General features: G+C 39.8%; 1 protein-coding gene across 10 annotated transcripts in view; it reads right to left on the bottom strand.

Moving 5' to 3' along the window:
- Nucleotides 1-22,727, bottom strand: part of CD86 (CD86 molecule) — a 66,825-nt gene that overhangs the window by 22,289 nt on the left and 21,809 nt on the right. For all 10 annotated transcript variants that reach the window (XM_043473120.1, XM_043473119.1, XM_043473124.1 and 7 more), the window contains exon 2: nucleotides 8,586-8,635. In XM_043473120.1, the coding sequence (XP_043329055.1) occupies nucleotides 8,586-8,631 (46 nt within the window). In that variant the 5' untranslated portion in view covers nucleotides 8,632-8,635. The remainder of the gene's footprint in view (nucleotides 1-8,585; nucleotides 8,636-22,727) is intronic.

Here is a 22,727-nt window from a genome sequence, read left to right as displayed (position 1 = left end):
CCTGGACCAGAATTCAGATCTTATTGTTATCACCTCACTTCCTAAAAACTCTCAATAGCAAGCATCTCACCTTGTGGCCACCACCTCTTACCTTTTCATTTTATTCTTTCTCCTACCACCACTCCATAAATTCTCCCACCTCATTGGGATATGTAATGAAATGGAATATTTCTCACTGTATCTGCAGATAGTACCCTAGGTCAAACATCCACTACCTTTTGATTGGATAATTGCAATTGCCTCCTCACTTATCTCCCTACTTCTACCCTTGTTCCCAAATCTAATTCCTTAAGCCCAATTGACCCTTAAAAATGCATCTCAGATAGTATAACACTCCTGTTTAAAAGTCTCTGATGGCTTCTCATCATTCTGAAAATTATATCCAAATCCCTTCCCATCAGACGGAGAACTATACCCCAATCCTTCCTGTGACCTATGAATTCTTATGTAAGCTGATCCCTGGTAACTTTCAGACGTCTTCCCTTCACTTACTCTGCCCCAGCTATACTGGCTTCCTTGTCATTCCTCCAAAAGGTCAGGTACAGTCTATCTCAAGGCCTCACCACTTCAGTCTTTTTGCACAGCCAAGAAGACATTGCAGTCTTGGAAGGGAGTTGCAGTCAAGGATTTGCCCACTTCACCAGCCAGTCATGCTCTTTCACATATTTGTATTGTAGCCCAGGCACCTTTGTTTTACAGTTTCTTTATTTGGGGCCTTGGGCAGAGGTCTTCTTAAGATGCTTCTGATGAGGCTGCCTTATGTTTGGAGACATTTTCGCCTTGCAGGCTTACTTTTCTCCAGCAGACTCAGTATTTCCATTCTGAGCCCTTCTCCCTCATCCTTCCTTTCCACCTCTCCCCAGGGTCCATAAAACTGCTGGAGCTTTTTGATCTGAGCTCCCTCAACAGTCTGAAGACCCCCATGTCTGTGCTGACCCACTTAATCCTTGACTGCTCTACTGCACAGAGAGAGAAAGAAATGAAAATGTGGAAAAACAGGTTAAGAGTCCAGAGGAGTTAGTCTGAGAAGTACTAGTAGTTCCTAAAAGAAGAGAATGGGAGGAATGGTAGAGAAACAATATTTAAAGATTGTGATTATTCAAAACTGAGAAAGACACAAGTCCTTAGATCAGAAATGCATTCTCAATACCATGACAGTAAGTGAAGATAAATGACAATAAATCTGCACCTAGATACATTGTGGTGAAGCTGCTAAACAAAAAACACCAAATACTTTTTCAAATTTATGAAGAAGTGAATCTTTCATTCTTAAAAAAAAAAATGAAGAAAGAACACCCATAAAACAATGACATTATTTGTTCTAGTTCTCTGAAAAATACCGTTGGTAGCTTGATAGGGAGTGCATTGAATCTATAGATTGCTTTGGGCAGTATACTCATTTTCACTATATTGATTCTTCTGACCCATGCGCACACTATATTTCTCCATCTGTTTGTGTCATCTTTGATTTCTTTCATCAGTGTTTTATAGTTTTCTATATATAGGTCTTTTGTTTCTTTAGGTAGATTTATTCCTAAGTATTTTATTCTTTTCGTTGCAATGGTGAATGGAATTGTTTCCTTAATTTCTCTTTCTGTTTTCTCGTTGTTAGTGTATAAGAATGCAAGGGATTTCTGTGTGTTAATTTTATATCCTGCAACTTTACTATATTCATTGATTAGCTCTAGTAATTTTCTGGTGGAGTCTTTAGTGTTTTCTATGTAGAGGATCATGTCATCTGTAAACAGTGAGAGTTTTACTTCTTTTCCAGTTTGGATTCCTTTTATTTCTTTTTCTGCTCTGATTGCTGCGGCAAAAACTTCCAAAACTATATTGAATAGTAGTGGTGAGAGTGGGCACCCTTATCTTATTCCTGACTTTAGGGGAAATGCTTTCAATTTTTCACCATTGAGGATAATGTTTGCTGAGGGTTTGCCATATATAGCTTTTATTATGTTGAGATATGTTCCTTCTATTCCTGCTTTCTGGAGGGTTTTTATCATAAATGGATGTTGAATTTGGTCAAAGGCTTTCTCTGCATCTATTGAGATAAACATAAGGTTTTTATTTTTCAATTTGTTAATGTAGTGTATTATATTGATTGATTTGAAGAATCCTTGCATCACTGGGATAAAGCCCACTTGGTCATGATGTATGATCTTTTTAATATGTTGTTGGATTATGTTTGCTAGAATTTTGTTAAGGATTTTTGCATCTATGTTCATCAGTGATATTGACCTATAGTTTTCTTTCTTTGTGGCATCTTTGTCAGGTTTTGGTATTAAGGTGATGGTGGCCTCATAGAATGAGTTTGGAAGTTTACCTTCCTCTGCAATTTTCTGGAAGAGTTTGAGTAGGACAGGTATTAGTTCTTCTCTAAATTTTTGGTAGAATTCACCTGTGAAGCTGTCTGGTCCTGGGCTTTTGTTTGTTGGAAGATTTCTGATTACAGTTTCAATTTCCATGCTTGTGATGGGTCTGTTGAAATTTCCAATTTCTTCCTGGTTCAATTTTGGAAAGTTGTACTTTTCTAAGAATTTGTCCATTTCTTTCAAATTGTCCATTTTATTTGCATATAGTTGCTGATAATAGTCTCTTATGATCCTTTGTATTTCTATGTTTTCTGTTGTGGTCTCTCCATTTTCATTTCTAATTTTGTTGATTTGATTTTTCTCCCTTTGTTTCTTGATGAGTCTGGCTAATGGTTTGTCAATTCTATTTACCTTCTCAAAGAACCAGCTTTTGGTTTTGTTGATTTTTGCTATGGTCTATTTTGCTTCTTTTGCATTTATTTCTGCCCTAATTTTAAAGATTTCTTTCCTTCTACTAAACCTGGGGTTCATAATTTCTTCCTTTTCAAGTTGCTTTAGGTATAGAGTTAGGTTATTTATTTGACTTTTTTCTTGTTTTTTGAGGTAATTTTTGAGAGAACTAGAACAAATAATTTCACAATTTGTATGGAAATACAGAAAACCTCGAATAGCTGAAGCAACCTTGAGAAAGAAGAATGGAACTGGAGGAATCAACTTGCCTGACTTCAGTCTCTACTACAAAGCTATAGGCATCAAGACAGTGTGGTACTGGCACAAAGACAGAAATATAGATCAATGGAACAAAATAGAAAGCCCAGAGATAAATCTATGCATCTAAGGACACCTTATCTTTGAGAAAGTAGGCAAGAATATACAATGGAGAAAAGACAATCTCTTTAATAAGTGGTGCTGGGAAAACTGGTCAACCATTTGTAAAAGAATGAAACTAGAACACTTTCTAACACCATACACAAAAATAAACTCAAAATAGATTAAAGATCTAAATGTAAGACCAGAAACTATAAAACTCCCAGAGGAAAACATAGGCAAAACACTCTCCAACGCAAAACACTCTCCGACATTAACCACAGCAGAATCCTCTATGACCCACCTCCCAGAATATTGGAAATAAAAGCAAAAATAAACAAATGGGACCTAATTAAAATTAAGAGCTTCTGCACACAACAAAGGAAACTATAAGCAAGGTGAAAAGACAGCCTTCAGAATGGGAGAAAATAATAGCAAATGAAGCAACAGACAAAGGATTAATCAAAAATATACAAACAACTCCTGCAGCTCAATTCCAGAAAAATAAAAGACCCAGTCAAAAAATAGGCCAAAGAACTAAACAGACATTTCTCCAAAGAAGACATACAGATGGCTAAAAATCACATGACAAGATGCTCAACATCACTCACTATCAGAGAAATGCAAACCACAACCACAATGAGGTACCATTACAAGCCAGTCAGAATGGCTGCTATCCAAATGTCTACAAGCAATAAATGCTGGAGAGGGTGTGGAGAAAAGGGAACCCTCTTAAACTGTTGGTGGGAATGCAAACTAGTACAGCCACTATGGAGAACAGTGTGGAGATTCCTTAAAACACTGGAAATAGAACTGCCATATGACCCAGTAATCCCACTGCTGGGCATACACACTGAGGAAACCAGAATTGAAAGAGACACGTGTAACCCCAATGTTCATCGCAGCACTGTTTATAATAGCCAGGACATGGAAGCAACCTAGATGTCCATCAGCAGATGAATGGATAAGAAAGCTGTGGTACATATACACAATGGAATATTACTCAGCCATTAAAAAGAATACATTTGAATCAATCTAACGAGGGGGATGAAACTGGAGCCTGTTACACAGAGCGAAGTAAGCCAGAAAGAAAAACACCAATACAGTATACGAACGCATATATATGGAATTTAGAAAGATGGTAACGATAACCCTGTATGCGAGACAGCAAGAGAGACATAGATGTATTGAACAGTCTTTTGGACTCTGTGGGAGAGGGTGAGGGTGGGATGATATGGGAGAATGGCATTGAAACATGTAAATTATCATATGTGAAACGAATCGCCTGTCCAATTTCGGTGCATGATACAGGATGCTTGGGGCTGGTGCACCGGGATGACCCAGAGGGATGGGATGGGGAGGGAGGTGGGAGTTCAGAATGGGGAATACATGTACACCCATGGCGGATTCAAGTCATTGTATGGCAAAACCAATACAATGTTTTAAGGTAAAATAAATAAATAAATAAATTTTTAAAAAATTAAAAAAAAAAAAAAAAAAAACCAATGACAATTAGAATGAAAACTTCTCAGCAACCATAAATCAAAGAAGACAATGGGGGCAATTATTTCTGAATGAATAAAACACACACATACAAATAAAGCAAATTACAGCATTTCTACTCATTGAACTAATAGTTTCAAAAATTATAAAAATGAAAAGAACTTAGAAACTTGAGACAGTGTGTATGAAACAATACTGAATAAAACATATTCAGTGATTTGCATGTATATTGTGGCCACAACTATACATAACAATTTTTATTCTCTCGCCTGTTACATTATTGTAAGGACCAGAGAAGTGATTTTTAAGTAGTACAGGGAGCTGAATACTTTTTAATAGAGATATCTACAGGGAGAAGGAATGAAAGAAAGTGAAAATGAAACCAAGGATGGGTAAATACTGTTAGAGGATATTGAAAGAGTTTTTTGTAATTTTGAGGCCCTGGAATTTGGCCCTGTGGCTGCCAATGGCTATAAAGGAAGGGTTACAAGTATTTTTGCTTCTGTAAATCTCAACAGTACCGAGGGGACTGAAATCCCGAGTTGCGTAATTTGGAGATGGTATTAAGATCTCTCACAAAGGAAAAACAAACTACAGTCTCTCAAACTCTTGCCTCTTCCCAAAGTAGTTTGTTTGCCACTGGAGCCTCTCTGTTCCCTACAAATATTACCCCTGCTCCCAATCAACCCCATGCTTACCCTATTCAGTGACCATCTTCCAATAAATTAACTTGTCAGACAGCCCATTCTCTCTGGAACCTACTAAACATTAAGATGATCCACTACTTCAGAAGTAAGATACTCCCTACTGGGAAGCATACAAGTATTTCAAAGACCCCCGAAACAGTACCTTAATTTTAAAGGAGTGACTCCAAAAGGAGAACCTTGAGGCTCCATGACACTTCTTTGGGAATTTGGGAATTAGGTCTGAATTATCTATCCACCTCTGTGATTATAGTGACCACTATCAACAGCAACAGGAAGTGGGAGTCAAAGTAGCCATATAAACATGCAACCACCCATATAGGAACCTGGAAAAATCCGGGGGAAGCAATAAACATTTATACCATATAGAAAATGAAGGTTTGAGCCAATTTTATGTAAATCTTAAAAGTGAAGGAAGAACCCCCAACTACTCCTGGAATATTAATTGTTCAACCAGAAGTATTGTTCAAGAGAAATGAGAAGCCCTAGGACCCAGAGAACCTCCAGACAATAAGAGAGCATCCTTCAGAAGTCAAACTAAGAAGAAACTTCCTCCTGATTTGTGAACTATTGATTTCCCAAATACCACTCTGACTCCAGATTTAAGTATTACTGGAGGTACTGGGATAGCAGCAAACAGAGCTGGAGAGTTAGAGGTACCTTTGCTAGTGGCAGCTCAACATTCCTTTAGCTTTATAAACACAAGTTATTATCTACTAAACACAAATTATAATCTAAACACAAATTATAATCTAATTATGCAAGAAGGCTGCCTTCTTGCCCTTTTAGGTTTCAAACTCTCATCCAATTTTTGCCTCATGGGCAGAGTCAGCAAATACATTGTCTGATTTCCATGACTAGGGGAAGACACAAAACATATTAGGGAGAAAAGGAGAAACAGAATTATTTCACTGCATTGTTTTATATCTGCTGTCAAATGAATTATTCAGCCCTGTGTTTTTGCTGGGTCAATTGCATCCCCTTTCTCCCTTTGGATGCCTGCCGATGAGTAGGTCACTGCTCACCAACCCAGTAAGCAGAGATGTGCCCTGAGAAGAAAGATGAGATTTAGATGGATTCCTTTTCATTCTTTACATAAGAATGAAATCTGTTTTGTTGTTGTTGCTATTTTTAATCCTGTGTGAAGTACTGGCAATATTATCTTCTAATCAAGTGTCACTGTCTTCTATCTTCTATCCCACTTTAAATTTGTACTGCCAAAAATATAACCACTATTCTCTCATCACCATAAAGCTTAAATGACTTCTATTTGGAGGAGTTATTTTTAAAATTTCAGTATTGACAACTCTTTTCAGAAGTCAGGAAGTGTCCAAGCAGTTTCAAACGCAAAGCAAGGGCAAAAGTGACACCTGGACTCAATTTTGGTGAGGTTTCTCAGTTTTATTTTCACTTTCCATGGGCAGAGTCAGAAAGTTTAGGGGGAGAAGGGGTGAATGATATCTCAATTCAGACTTTTCTGAAATTTGTTTTCAGGCCATTTTTTTTTTCTTCTCTCCCAAGTTATAAAACCTGGGCTGGTCACCGTATGAGAAAGACAAGGGCCCAAGCTGTAGGGACAGCTAAGGAATTGACTGCAGGGAACTTGGAGGATGTATTTGATGGGAAAATTGTGAACTTGACTGAGGCACAAGCCATATGATCTATCAAACCTGTTTGGGTGCCCAAGGGACAAATCCTACTATATGGAGAGTTCCCTAGCAAGAGTTAGGAGAAGTAGCATTGTGTCAAGGTGAAGTGAACAGATGCTGCATCTATACTGCTGGGTATGAACTCAAGCTCTGCCACTTATCAGCAATGTTGTCTTAAGCAAATTACTTAACCTCTCTGGGTTTTAGTTTGTACATTTGTAAAATAGGGAATCATAACAAGACCTAAAGCAGAGTTATGATGGTGTTTAAATGAGTTAATATCTATAAAATGCTTAGAACAGTACCTGGCACAAAGTTTTTGTAAGTGCTACATCTGTATGCTTGTCAAATAAAAAAATTAGAAGTGGGATGGGAAGAGGTTCTTGCTGGATAATGTTCTCCAAAGCTTTGCTTCAACTCTTTTCTCTCTGCCCCTGCTCACACATAACTTCTACTTTCTCAAGAGTTAAAATAGCAAATCATATTGGTCCTGGGAGGTGAAAGCTAGTATTATGACCAAAGTCAGTGATCTGTTAGCCCATCTGTAGATCAGGTAACATGTCTATAGCACAGACACAGAAAGCTCCAGGGTGCTAAGCAGAAAGCACATCCCCAAAAGCCTGTCCCAGCCAGCATCGATCTGAGGGAGACTCTTTCCCTCGTAGCCTGACTCTTTGTCAACCACAGCAGGGATGAGGTCAGTGGCCAAGGGCCTTATGTGTGGCCACTGGGAGGAGGTGAGCTCATGGCCAGTCTAGTTAGTTAGGGGCAGCCTGTGCTCTGCTGCAGCAAACAGCAGGTGGGCTACCCCTCCCCGTCTGCCCCACACCAGGACCAGGATGCTTCCCTCTCAGTGCGGAGGGTGGGGAAGACAAGCAGCAGGAAGAGCCTGGGTCAGGAGAAACTAACGGCACCCAGTCCCAAGATGGGTGGCAGGAACCTTGGCCAGCCCCAGTTTACTGATGAAAGTAAATTGAGAGAAAGCAGCAAACAAGGAAGGTTTGAGTTTTCTGAGGCCTGACACTTCTAAAATTTATTTTGAGTAGAGAGGAGCTCTTTAAGAAAAAGAATACAGAACACAAAACAAAATGCCCATGGCAACTGCAACGCTGCTCAATAGGGGGAGAATGTGACAGAGAGACAGTAAAAAAGTCACAGTGGAAAGAGACAATGGTCTTAACTTCTTGTGGTTAAAATATCTTACTAATAAAAACTTTACTAAGACCTAAGACCGTGACTGCACTGTTAAGGCTCCTCCTGAGGTCTTGGAGTGGTTTGGAAAGAACTGTGCAGGTGAGAAGCCCTGAAGCTTAGCCCCTTAGCTTGATGGTAAAGCAGCTGATATGATTAGCTGAGGGGCATTTAAGCAGGTGTAAGATGGCAGAAGGCCTGGGCTCCATCTCAGGTTGGACCTGCCATCAGCTGAGATACATGTTCTCAACTGTGATGCTTCCTTCTTCTCCATGAAAGTCTTTTTGGCTTGTGGTCTTGTGAACGCTGAATAGAAAGTGAGTAAAACCCATCAAGTCTCAAGCCCCAGCTTGCTGTTCAGGTTCATGGGGAGACAGTAGGAGGATTATAGGACTTTATAAAGCCAAAAGTGTGCTTACCAGAGAGCAGGAGGGCCATCACAATGAGAGTGTTTCGCAGTCCCATGGTGCTAGAGTTAAAACAGAGAAGATAAAACTCGATTAGAAAATGAAACCGAAAACCAAAATGTGACAAAGTCGAGTTTGAAATTCACTTCGGCGCATGGGTGTGGCAAAGATGATACAGTGTGTTCATCAAAGCCATTTTCTTTTTCTCCTAAACCTACAGACATACCCTATTTCCCAGCCCCCACCCCCATACTAAGTAGGCCGTGTGACTGGGTTTTGACCAGTGGAATTGTGAGCAGAAAAGATGGGCATTACTTCCAGGTACCACAGCGCTAAAGCCTTTCTCTTGCCTCCATCCCCTGCCTTCTTTGATGCAGAGGATCCAGAGGAGGAGTCCAAGCAGCCAGAAGATGGTAAAGCCTCACTATGAAAGAAGCTGATTGGCTGAACAAATTAATAAAACAGCTCTTAACACCCCACAGTGATCTATATTGGACTGTGATGTGAACAAAAAATAAAATTTTGGTGTGTTAAGTTAATGAAATTTTGGGAGTTGTTTACTGAAGTAGCTGAGAAAGAAATGGCAACCCATTCCAGTATTCTTGCCTGGGAAATCCCATGGTGAAAGAGGAGCCTGGTAAGCAACAGTCCACGGGGTTGCAAAGAGTCAGACACAACTGAGCAACTAAAACGGCAATAGCAGCATTATTATCTTGACCAATAAAAGGATATGGTGGGGCAAATAGAACGTATTTATGGCTTCCCTGGTAGCTCAGTTGTTAAAGAATCTGCCTGCAATTCTGGAGACCTTGGTTTAATTCCTGGGTCGGGAAGCTCCTCTGGAGAAGGGATAGGTTACCCACTCCAGTATTCTTGGGCTTCCCTGGTGGCTCAGCTGGTAAAGAATCGCCAGCAATGTGGGAGACCTGGGTTTGATTCCTGGGTTAGGAAGATCCCCTGGAGAGGGAAAGGTTACCCATTCCAGTATTTTGGCCTGGAGAATTTCATGGACTGTATAAGTCCATGGGGTCTCAAAGAGTCATATACGACTGAGCGACTTTCACTTTCATGTTTAGAAATCAATTTTTCTTTGGCTTCCCTGCAGTTTTCAAACATTAATGTGCATAAAAATTATCTGGAGGGCATGTTAAAGCAGATTCCTGGGCCTTTTCCACAGCAATTCTGATTTAGTAGATTGAGTGAAATCCATGACTCACAAACTCACAGATGATTAGTGATGCTCCTGGTCTAAGGAGCCCACTTTGATAATCCTGTACTAGTGTTCACTTAATCTATGTGATGGAGCCAAGGAAAATGATAGGCATTGCTCTATAACCTCCATGCTCTCTCTTTTCTTTTCCTGCCCTCCACCTTTCTTCATTCACCCATTTACCCCAACTTAGACCAAAAAGGCTGTAGAGTGGCTTACAGGGAAGCATAGAATAGGGAAGATGAACAACATTACAAACAGGGGAAAAGCAAACCAGATGTAGGAATACAAAATGGAGTCAAGTACAATGCCAAAGCTAAATGCTTACCATAGAAATTTGCCCACTTTGTATGGTATGGGTCACAAGTTTGGCTTGTTAACTTTTTAACAGCTAAAGTGATAAGGAAACTCTAATTGGTGAATCAATTTCAAGATCTGTCCATGAGATAAAAATAAACGAATGCTCAGGTGAAAGTATACAACTATTCCTGATCCAATAGCATACATTTCTTCCCTGCAGGTAATTTGTCTAGAAGCCATCTTTGATGCCTGTGGGTTATGCTAGACACCCTTCCTTTCCTTTCCCATAACACCTAGTGCATGACTTTAAGCTGAAAGTATTTGTTATGTTTCTTTCCTTCTGGACTGTAATTTCTTTTTTTTTAAATAAAAATTTTTTAATAGATCATACCTGCTCATAGTACTAAATTTGAAATACAAGGGCAATAAACAGTGGAAAGTAACTCCGTGCCAACCCTGCCCTCTAGCAGTTTGATTTCTCCCCATAGCAATAAGTGTTGACCACTTTTACCTGTTAGCAGTTTCTTGCCTCTACTTGCACTTATTTGAGACAAAGAGAAATGAAAACTTAGACCCATTTTTTAAAAAAATTTTATTATAAAGCACAAATGTTAGCACACTATAATGCAGTTTTGCACACTAACTACTCCCTTGGAGATTTTTTTTGTGTCCACACATACTGGGTATCCTCATTCTAACAGTTGCATATTATTCTGGTGTTTTCTATTGGATGGCAATAATTTACTTTACCAGCCCCTATCAATAGACATTTGGGTTTTTTCCAATCTTCTGCTGCAATGAAGAGCCTTGATCATATGCCAAATCATATATGTGAGAATAAGCTATCTTCCTAGGAGCAGAATGGCTTGACCAAAAAGTTAAAAAGCAACTTCAATTTTAATCTTCACACATATTGGAAAATTGTTCTCCCCTAAAACTAGATGCTTATGTTTCCACCAACAAAATCACAGCATGAGTGTCCTTATTTTCATATAGATTTTGCCAAAAAAGATTTCTAATTCGTAATCTTTACCAATTAGTTAAGTTCAGTTGCTCAGTTGTGTCTGACTCTTTGTGACCCCATGGACTGCAGCACACCAGGCTTCCCTGTCCATCACCAACTCCTAGAGCTTGCTCAAACTCCTGTCTATCGAGTCGGTGATGCCATCCAACCATCTCATCCTCTGTTGTCCCCTTCTCCTCCTGCCCTCAATCTTTCCCAGCATCTTTTCTAATGAATTGGCTCTTTGAATCAGGTGGTCAAAGTATTGGAGTTTCAGTTTCAGCATCAGTCCTTCCAATGAATATTCAGGACTGATTTCCTTTAGGATTGACTGGTTGGATCTCCTTGCAGTCCAAGGAACTCTCAAGAATTGTCTCCAACACCACAGTTCAAAAACATCAATTCTTCTGTGCTTAGCTTTCTTTATAGTCCAACTCTCACATCCATACACGACTATTGGAAAAACCATAGCTTTAACTAGAAGGACCTTTGTCAGCAAAGTAATGTCTCTGCTTTTTAATATTGATCTTTACCAGTAGGGAAGGTTAAAATGACATCTCATTGTAATTTTTAAAAAATTCCTTTTTTGTTGTCATGAAATACACATAACATAAAATTTACCATCTTACTCATTTCTAAAGTGTGCAGTAATATTAAACACATTTACATTTGTTGTGCAACCATCACTACCACCCATCTCCAGAACTCCTTTCATCTTGCAAAACTGAAATTCTGTACCCATTAAATACTAACTCCACACGCTTCTCCACTCCCTCTGTCCCTGAAAAGCATCATTCTACCTTCTATCGCCATGAATTTGACTACTTTAGGCACCTCATATAAGTAGACTCATACAATGTTTGTCTTTTGTGTCTGGTTTATTTAACTTAGCATAATGTATTCAAGATTCAAGCATTTTGTAGCACGTGTCAGAATTTCCTTTCTTTTTAAGGCTGAATAATATCCTATTGTATGTAAATGCCACATTTTGTTTATCCATTCAACTGTTGATGGACATCCGAGTTGCTTCCTCTTTTTGGCTGCTGTGAATTATGCTATGATCACGAGTGTACAAATATCTCTTCCAGACATTGCTATCATTTCTTTTGAGTATATACTCGAAAGTGGAATTACTGGATCATATGGTAATTCTATTTTTAATTTTTGAGGGAACTGCCATATTGTTTCTCCCTGGATATATCATTTACATTCTCATTAACTGTGTACAAGAATTCCAATTCTCCACATTCTTGCCAACACTTGTTATTTTCTGTAATTCTTTTCTTTAGTACCCATCCTAAAGGGTGTGAGGTGTTTCTCACTATAATTTTTAAATGAATTTCTTTTATTTTGTGTATGAGCATCATTTCAAATGTACAAGAGATAATATTTTCTATTCCATATCTGTACATTTCTTTTGCCTATTATTAATTTGGGTCACTGGCCTTTTTTTTTTCCTTATTGATTTGTAGAGCTCTTTTATATTTAAAAAATTAGTGCTAATTAGTCACTGGCCTTTTTTTTAATTGATTTGTAGAGCTATTTTATATTTAAAAAATTAGTGCTAATTAGTGAACAATGAGAAAATTTGTGTTTTGTGACAGTGAGTTACAAATATATTCAGTTGCCAAAGCACATAGTAGGTGTCCAATCTGTGTACCTCGCACTCTCTCCCAATTGTTCTGCCTTCCTTCCAGTATTTTAATAAGTTTCAGAACTTGGGCACTATCTTTTGGGCCAAAGCTGACACCAGTAAGTGGTAGAATCTGGAAAAAGAGCTCTGTTTTTTAAAAATTGAAGTATAGTTGATATAAAATGTTGTGTTAATTTCTGGTGTACATCAAAATGATTTAGTTGTATATATGTATATATTCTTTTTCAGATTATTTTCCATTATAGTTTAATACAAGATACTGAATATAGTTCTCTGTGAGTTACAGTAGGAGCTTGCTGTTGATATTATATATAGTAGTTTTGTACCTGTTAATCCTAGACTCCTAATTTAATCCCTTCCCTTCTTCTTCCTTTGGCAACCATAAATATGTTTTCTATATCTGTCTGTTTCCATTTTATAAATAAGTTCATTTGTATCATAAAGATTCCATATGTAAGTAATAGCATATGATATTTGTCTTTTCCATGTCTGAGTTACTTCATTTAGTATGATAATCTCTAGGTCTATCCATGCTGCTACAAATGGAATGATTTCATTCCTTTTTATGGCTGAGTAATATTCCACTGTATATATACCACACGTTCTTTATCCACTCATCTGTTGAACATTGCTTCCATGTCTTGGCTACTGTAAGTAGTGCTGCTATGAACACTGGGTACATGTATCTTTCTGAATTAGAGTTTTCTTTGGATATATGCCCAGGAGTGGGATTGGTGGATCGTAAGGTAAAGGAGTTCTCTATTTAATTCCTGTGCACTTCATCATCCTAAATCACTACCAATATCCAATTTGTCATAGATTCTGTGGACTGTGAACCCTGTGAGTCTGAACTCCTACCTAGTATAAAAATCTCACACTGTTTGCAAACCAAGTATCAGTATGTTTGATGTAATCAAAGTTTTTTTCCTCCCTGGGTGATGTATCAAATAGGACACACCATCAAAATTATACTTTGGTATAAATTTAATGAATCACCTTTAATTCAAATAATTACATGAAATCTGTATGGTCCTGGGAAATCCTGGACAGATGATCCCTGTAATTTATTCAGTGGGAAGGAGCACCGGGTCTGAGAAGGACATCAAAATTATTTTTTGCTTCTCTATTTGGAATCTCTGTCTTCTCCTGGGTGAGAAGCTGCCTCTCCTTAACTTCCTCTCATTGATACTGGTATCATTCTCTCAAACTACGTACAATAAACCTAACAGATGATAGAGAATAAATCTAAGCCTAACATACTTCTATCAAAGCCTTTTATGGATTTTTGGGAAGAGCAATCATGTTTGTCCTTGAAATCCTGCCCCAGAAGTGATATTCCTAGTAAACTTCCCTAACTAACTTAGAGACTGCATACCATCCTGACCAACACTTAAGGTTTACCAGAGGCCCTATTAAAATATAGGGCTAAAACTCGAGAGTGTCATGATACTCTTTTAGACAGTATGAATGTATAAAAATATACTCTTTTATACATGTGAAAAATTTCTCTCCACTCGAGCCATGGAGTGTGTGTAAGGGGCCAGTTTTCTTCAATGTCACTGGCTGTGAGGCAGAGCAGAAATGTCACTGCTCCCTGTGCAATGAACTCTTAACCACAACTACGAGTCATGACTTTCTCCAGAGGGCCCGAGAAGTAGAAACTCTAGGTTTTGGAGGGAGAGAGAAGAAAGGGGATTGGGAGAGGAAAGAACCTAAGAATTTACAGGGGAGATTCTCTGTGAGGATATTTCTGTCAGTTGTGAGCAGAATAAAGTCTGTAGGTGACTGAACTGGCCAAAAACCTAGAACGAGTTTCAACGTTCTATTTAGCTGGAGGTTCACCTCCAAAACTAAAGAAAAGCACCCATCAGACACTATCTTCTCTTACTTTACATACCTGGCCATCATAGAATGTGAGTGAGAGTCAACTCAACGACCAAGTGTATTATTCCTCACAGCAAGGTGGGATTTTATTTCCCCATGTTGCAGGTAAAGAAATAGAGTTTCTTCCCTGCATTCTTTTTCAATTTTATTGAGATAACATTGGTTTACAACATTTTTTTCATGTATACAACATTATATTTCCACTTCATACGACATTATATTTCCATTTCCGTATACACTACAGTTTGCTCACCACCAGAAATTTAGTTTCCATCCATCATTCATTGTGTTCTTTTTAACTCTTGTATAGTTCCTTTAAAAGTTCCAGTTGGTTTCAGATGTGCTGTTGTTATTGCTTAGTCACTCAGTCATGTCCAACTCTTTTGTGACCCCATGGACGGTAGCCTGCCAGGCTCCTCTGTCTATGGGATTCTCCAGGCAAGAATACTGGAGTGGGTTTTCATTCCCTTCTCCATCTTCCCGAACTGGAGATCAAACCTGAATCTCTTGTATTGGCAGCCAGATTCTTTACCACTGAGCCACCAGGGAAGCCCCAAGTGTGCTTTAGGAGCAAGGAAAAAAGATATCAATTCTACCCACTCTCAGGGTAACAAGGGAACAGCACACATCCCTGGATCCAGGTGTGATGGCAGCTCCTAGAATCAGAGTGAGACACTCAGGGGGACAGGCGGGGCTAGATGTAGGATGGACCACAGTGTCCCTGTGTATCAGGGACATTTCTGTCCTGAGCTGCCATCCAGTCCACAAATATTCCTTGAGCACCTATTACGTGCCAGGTAGAGAATGCTTCTCTCCACCCCAGCCCCGGACAGGTAATGAGTTTGTTGGCCTGGGCTGACCTCCAGACACATGTTACTGTGTTTCAGCAAAGCTTCACCTAGAAGAGTTCTGGGAACTACGTGCATTGGGACAGAACAAAGGGGATTAAGAAGAGCTCTTTTTCGTCTCAAGTCTGCAGGAGGATGTGGGATCTAGTTCAGACGAAAGGCCGTACGCAGATATGGTGAGGTGGTGTTGGCCAGTCACGGGGTGGGACAGGGGAGTACACATATGATGGCTCAGGAAGTGAGAGAAAGATTCCAAGGCAGAAGTTGGGGAGCAGCAAAAAAAGTTCCCTATTTCACTACTTTGTCTAGAATATTAGTGGTGATCAGGGCACCAGGAAAAATGCTGATAGGTTTTCTGGTGTCTAATGAAGGTTGTTCATTGAGACAGTCTCATGCAAACATGTAGTGAATTTACTCAGTGTCAGGCTTGTTCTAGAGGTTGTGAGGGAGTGTAAAGATGTTCAGGCCTTGATTCCTAACCCAGAGCTAAAAAGAAAAACAGAGTGTCCACAAATAGCTACCATTCAAGCTCCAGGCCAGTGTGGAAGGTGGACTCATTCATCTCCTCCCAGCACATATGAGAGTCCTTGTTCCGAACAAAGCAAAAGATGCCATAATTTCCATGGAGGGAGGACTAGGTTGGCCTCATTCCAATGTTCAGACCCCAGTACTTTGTTTTCTGCCAGCTTGTACTGTGACTGGCCAAGCAAGCATGCTGGATGGGCACTGCCAGCTTAGGGAGAAGACAGTGAAGGCAGGACAAGCTGCCCAGGGCCTTGACTGGCCTCAGGGTGACACGCTGTGTCAATCACTTCTCAGGGCACCAGAACCTGAAGCTCTACCCTTAGAACAGCTATGATTACCTTGTAGGTCCTTGGAGGAATAGGGTAGGTTTATTTCCTTTTTCACAAAGTTTCTGAACTGCAAAATAAGAAGGTTGCTGGGAATTGACTGTATCTGAATTTTAACTTCTGACAGGGTGTCTCGTGACATGCTTGAGAGCAGTGGAAAAATGTGGGGATACATATTCATACAGATACTTGGCTGTGCCCCAAGGTTGTTCGTTCATTTAACAAATATTTATGGAGCCAGGCCTTGTTCGAGGTGCTGGGAATAGAATGATGAGCAAAACTGGAAAGGACTCCTCTTCCTATAGTTGCTTATAGGTTAGTAGATGAGCAGGATGATGATCATACAAATACATGTAAAATTACAATGATGACAAGTGCTACAGAGGAGAGCTTCATGGTGCTTGGAGGGCCCATAATAGGTCTAGTCTAAACTGAGATTTGAAGAATGATGTGATAGATTAAAGATGGACACATATTCTTTGCTACTCCTCCCTCCTATCCCTTTGTGACCTCTAATTTCCTCTCCTTGAGTCTGGGCTGGCCTTAGACATTTGTTTGACCAATAGAGTACCCTAGAAGGGATGTTTAGGACTTCTGGGGCTAGGTCAAAAGAAGTCTTGCAGTGTTTGTCTTTCTTGGAATATGGGGCTCAGAGCCACTATACAAGATGTCCCACTACTGAGACCACCATCATGGAAATGCCGTGTGTAGGCATTTGGGTCAACAGTCCCAGCTGAAACCAGCCTTCCAGCCATTTCTGCCAACCCACCAAATATGTGAATAAAATCCTGAATCCTTTAAATCAAAGGTCAGCAAACTGCAGCCTGAAGACCAAATCAGACCACCACCTATTTTTACAAATAAAGTTTTGTTGAAATGCAGCTATAACCACTACTTTAATTATTGTCCTTGACTGTTTTTTGTACTGCAGTGATAGAGTTGAGAAGCTGTGACAGAGATCATATGGCCTGCAAAGCTGAAAATATTTTCTATCTGGCCTTTTATAGAAAAGAAAAAAAATACTGACACTTGTTCTAGATCAGCACTGTCCAATAGAAATATAATGCAAGCCAAATATGTAATTTAAAAATGTCTGGTAGCCACATTAAAACATTTAAAAACAAATGAAATTAATTTCAGTAATATATTTTATCTAATCTAATATCTAAAATATTATTTCAATATGTGATCAATATAAAAATTATTAATGAATATTTTACATTATTTTTCCCGTACTAAATCTTCAGAATCACGTGGGTATTTTATACTTACAACACACCTCATTTAAGATGAGCTACATTTCAAGTAATCAGTAGGTACATGTGGCTAGTGGCTACTAAATTAGATAGTATACATCTAGACTAGCCCATTCATCAGCTAAGTGACCAAGTTGATGCCATGAGGACCAGAAAAATCACTTAGAAGGCTGTCAGAACTTCTGACTCACGTGTTATGAGAAAGAGTAAAATATTCATTGTTCTAAGCTGCTAAGTTTGGGGGCAGTTTCTGGTGCATCAACAGGTAAGCAGAACAGATTGAATAGGTGCTAAGTAGATGAAGGTTGGTAGAGTGACTTGGAAAGTACTAGGCAATGGGACCAGCATGTGCAAAGGCCCTGAGGGCACGCACATGAGAGAAGGTTGATGTGGGTATAGGGGTGGAGGACAAGATTGGAGCGGTCAGCAAGGGCCAGACCGTGCTTATATTGTGGGTCAGTTAAAGATTTTGTCCTTTATTCTGATAGCAACATGAACAGCAGAGGAGTGACATAATCAGGTTTGCGTTTTGAAGATGACTGGCTACTGTGTAGCAGATGGATAGTAGAGAAGCCAGGGCAGAGGCCACCAGACCAATCAGTTGGCTACTGTAGTCATTTAAGTGAAAGAAGATGGCTTTTTGTTGTAGGTTGTGGTGGGAAAAGTAGATAGAAATGGATAGGTCCAAGCAGAATTTAGAATTATAACAAGCAGGATATGATGATGGATTAAATATGGGGGATGAGAACAATGTATTGATTGATTCATTCACTCAACAACTGAGTACAAGAAATCATTCTTGTTTAATAGGCTGAAACTAGGTGGGTACTGTGGGGCTCTCTGTTTTTTACTTTCTCATTTTTACATGTTTAGTAAAACTATGAATGAAAGCACAGAAGTCATACTTCTGCTTTCAAATGTGCAGATGTACATAAAAATGTGCACGAGAATAAGCCAGATAGCTATTGGTCAGTTGGTCAGCTGAAAAGAGAGTATGATACTAGCATGCTAAATCTCAGGGTACACTTAAAGATCCACACTTAAGTGAAGTAGAATAGTAGAAAATAGAGAAGAGCTTATCCGCAGTAAATACAAAAATCATACAAATGTCAGCGTGGCAAGGCTAACCAAAAGTTAATTCGCTCTTAGAATGTGGTCACTGTGCTCTGTGCTAATCAGACCACATCATTTGTGGTATCACATTCAGTGAGGTCTGTTATACTTGAATGACCATGGCAAATTAGAGTTTATCAAGGGATTCACCAGGGAATAATGAAAGTCTGTCAAATGAGGAACAATCGAAAGGCCTGGGGGTAACTAACTTTAAGCAGAGAAACCTGCAAGTGCCCAAAGCTGTCTGCAAATATTTAAGGGCCCTCCCACAGGAAGACACTTGCACTGTTGTTAAAGGGACAGTAGTTCCAATACTGAAAGATACAGGGAGCCAGATCTCAGCTTCAGGTGATCAAGAACTTTGAATAGAGTGCTACCGCCAAGGACTGGACTTTCTTATGAGATAATAAGCTCCTCATCACCAGAACTGCTCAGGCAAAAGTAGAGTAATAATACAGAGGAGACATTTTAAAAGAGATTCTTTAATTGAGTGGGTGGTTGAACTGCATAACTTTGAAGTCTTCCTTGAAGCTTCTCATTACATTCCCAGAAAGGAGGAAAAATAAGGGAGAAAACCTGGACACACCCACATTTCTGGGAGAAAACTGGACACACCACTTTTCTCTACCCCCATCCAATTTCATTCCTCCAACTTTTAGCATAGTATACAGTCGCAAAGAGTCAGACACAACTGAAGTGATTTAGCACAGCACACATAGTGTGGTGGTCTTCCCAGGTGGCACTTGTGATAAAGAATCCACTTGCCAATGCAGGAGACATAAGAGACTCAGGTTCAATCCCTGCATTGGGAAGAACCCCCTGGCACGGTAACCCACTCCAGTATTCTTGCCTCGAGAATCTCATGGACAAAGGAGCCTGGCAGACCACAGTCCATAGGATTGCAGAGAGTCAGACATGACTGAAGCGACTTCACACACACACACACACACACACATTGTGGTATGTTTAAAGGATCCCAGGTCTGTGGAGGACCTTCTGAGTTGACAAGTGGTCCAAGGTTTCAAAAGAGATAGAGAACAGCAAGTAATCCTATGGTCCAGAAGGGTGGGGTAAAGATGGGGATATCTAACCTGGGACTTAAAAGTAGGTCAGTTTTTGTCTCAGAACTGTACCCTGGTGACAGGAACAGAGTGAGCTAGGAATATTATTGCTTGCTGGAAAAAGTCAAGTTCAGTTGAAGCAGATGAGGCTTCTACCCCGTGCTCCCAGCCAGCTCAGTCTGATCCTTTCACTCCAGAGAGATGTCAGCCTAGGCCATTGCATAAGAGAATCTTTCTCAGAGAATTTCTGTCTTCCTTTCATATTAGCAATTATTGATTGTCCAGAACTTGATGTGGTGGCCATCTGCCTCTGTCCTTGAAAGGCTCTGTAGGCTTCCGACAATTCTTTCCTGGACAGCCCTTCAGATAGATTCCCGCAGTAGTACTATCCTAGGCATTCAGTTAATGTGGCTCAGGGAACTACTGCCTCCTGATGAACTACTTTCAAATGTTTGATTGAGTTTAACTGGATACATATTTCAGCCATATTCTTGAGGTACACACACATGTATAAGAACAGGATAGCTGAACATGGCCTAGAAAGTCAGATAAGGAATTTATATTTGTTTTGATAGAAAATTGGGAGTTTGGGATTAATAGTGTGGGAGCAAAAAAGTTATACAATGAAAGTTTAAAGAAAATAAGCCTGTCAGTGGCCTGAAGGAGGCAGTGAGGACTGGTATGAGGGTGATCAAGAAAGCCAATATTAAAAGCTTATAGCCTTGAGATGAAGAGGCTGAACCCACTTAGGGGAAGCAGGCATGACAGGAAAGAGATGGGCCTGAGTGATGCCTTGATGAAAATATGAACAATTCCTGGTGTCCGGTGGACAAGGGAGATGACTGGTACTGATACACATCACCCATCCTCAGCTCTGCTTTCCTTGAGTTTCCTAACCAGCCACATCTCCTTGCTGAGGCTGGATCATATGTCTGACTTGGTTTCCAGTCTCTTCTTGGAATAAATCCCTTTGGGTCCTCATTAGTGGAGAATTTTCTTACCCAACACTGCTTTCATTCATTAACTGTCATCTTCCTCACCCATTTGGGAGCACAGTGTTTCCATACAGGTACAAGGGGAGTAGGATCAAAGAGGCATAGGTACAAAGAAGAAATGTCTAAGTAGGTTCATAAGGAGCAGGGGGATGCTTTTCTTCATTTCCCAATATTGCACATAACGAAAGCATTAAAAGTAAGAGTCCATTCTCCTCAGTTGCCCAGAAGAAGGAGTGTAAGATGGCAATAGTAATTAACCTTTCCCATCCCCCAACAGCAAGTCTGTGTATAAGACAGATACCCAGTTTTTCTAGTCATATCTAGAATCGGACCTTTCTGAGTCAAGAAATACTGCTTTTTTGATTTATCAATGGTTTTGGAAACCATTTTCCCCCTTTTGCCAAAAAGTTCTTATGGGTAAGCACCATGCAAAATTTTGTAAGTTCCTCTCTCTGTGCACATCCAGTCAAGGGCTCTGCCTGCCATGAATAAGACCCACAGAACTTACCAAAAGGCAGCCATGCCAATTCTGGCCCCCTAAGGAAGCCCCTTCCTGCTCTCTCAGAACCAGAATCATGGTCAAAAAGAGAAAACCAGTGTTTCAAGGGCACAATCTGAGGGACATCCCCTTCTCCCCATTCCACGCGCTAGCCCTACCCTGGTGCTTGGAATTCCCAAATTACTCATTCCTTGGGTAAAGGCATTTTTGAAAGCCCCTATTAAAATGCAAATGCTAGCTGGAAAGGAGAAATGTCTTTTGGTTTTAGCTATTAAGATTTAAGTTTAATTTCTCTAGGAAATGGAACTTGGAAAGAAATCATATTCATGAAAGGAAGGAGAAGAACAGGGAATGGGACCTCTCCCATCTTGACTGGGAGATGGAAAGTACTTGGTACAGTTTTCTTTGTCTACGTATATTCAAAATGGCATCTTTCTCCCAAACCCAGCCTAAATAAACTATGATGGGTAGCTCAGAAAGTCTCTGCTTTGATTAGAGATGAGGACAAGGGTCTAATAAAGGGTTAGGTGCTCAGCCTAGGGCCCTATCCTTCCTTCTTGCCTGACCATGAAAGGTGAATTATCCATATTTGCCTGGACTCTGAATGACTCCAGAAACTTCCCTACCGCCTCCTCATTTGTTTCAGACATATTTGTTCTAGTTCTATGTCCTTACAGCTTCCATCTTCTGGCCCATAGACCCCTAAACTCAACTCCTACCTCTATCTGATTTTTGAAACATGGTATTTGAACCTTGAATTTCTCCTAAGAAGTCTAGCTTAGCCTGTCTTTTCACCTTTCATGTTCTCTCCCCTCCCCACTCTAGCCTCAATTCCATTAAATCTAATCCTCACCTCCATTATGAGGGGACATGTGTTATCTGGGAATACTGTAGTAAACAAAATATCAAGCTCAAAGACATAGTTCTTGAACAGTGAGCACAATCACAAAACCATTTGTTCTCTTCAGAGCATTGTTGCTACACAGTCATTTTTAGTGTGAGTATTTAATTAGTGTTTTCCTGTTAGGCTAGAAGCTTCAAGAGAACAGGGGCCATGTCTTTTATTCTCCTTGTTAGAAACCCAGGACCTGGGATATAGTAAGCATTCAAAAAATATATTTAGGGTACATGAATGAGCAGAGATTTATAAATGCTTTCATTATACACAGAATAGCTCATGTAAACAGTAATATTTGTAACAGTAAATAGAATATCACACTCTGAACTTGTGCACGTAATTAAATAGACATTTTAATCCAGAGCCTGAGTCCCAAGACTGAGGTTGGGAGGAACAGGTCGACTCCTCAGTTCTTACAATTTGAGGAGTGGGAAGTTCCCTTGGTCAAAAATTATTTTCACCTGTCTCTCCAGAACCTTCAATAACTATTAGTGGAGGCACTATTTTAAGGCTATTTGCAAATGCAAATAAGTTCATGGTATACAGAACACGATAAACCACTGCCTGGGCTCTTTTTGACCC

The sequence above is a fragment of the Cervus canadensis genome, chromosome 7, assembly GCF_019320065.1.
Source record: "Cervus canadensis isolate Bull #8, Minnesota chromosome 7, ASM1932006v1, whole genome shotgun sequence".
NCBI classification, from domain to species: Eukaryota; Metazoa; Chordata; class Mammalia; order Artiodactyla; family Cervidae; genus Cervus; species Cervus canadensis.
This window is presented reverse-complemented; position numbering and strand designations above follow the sequence as displayed.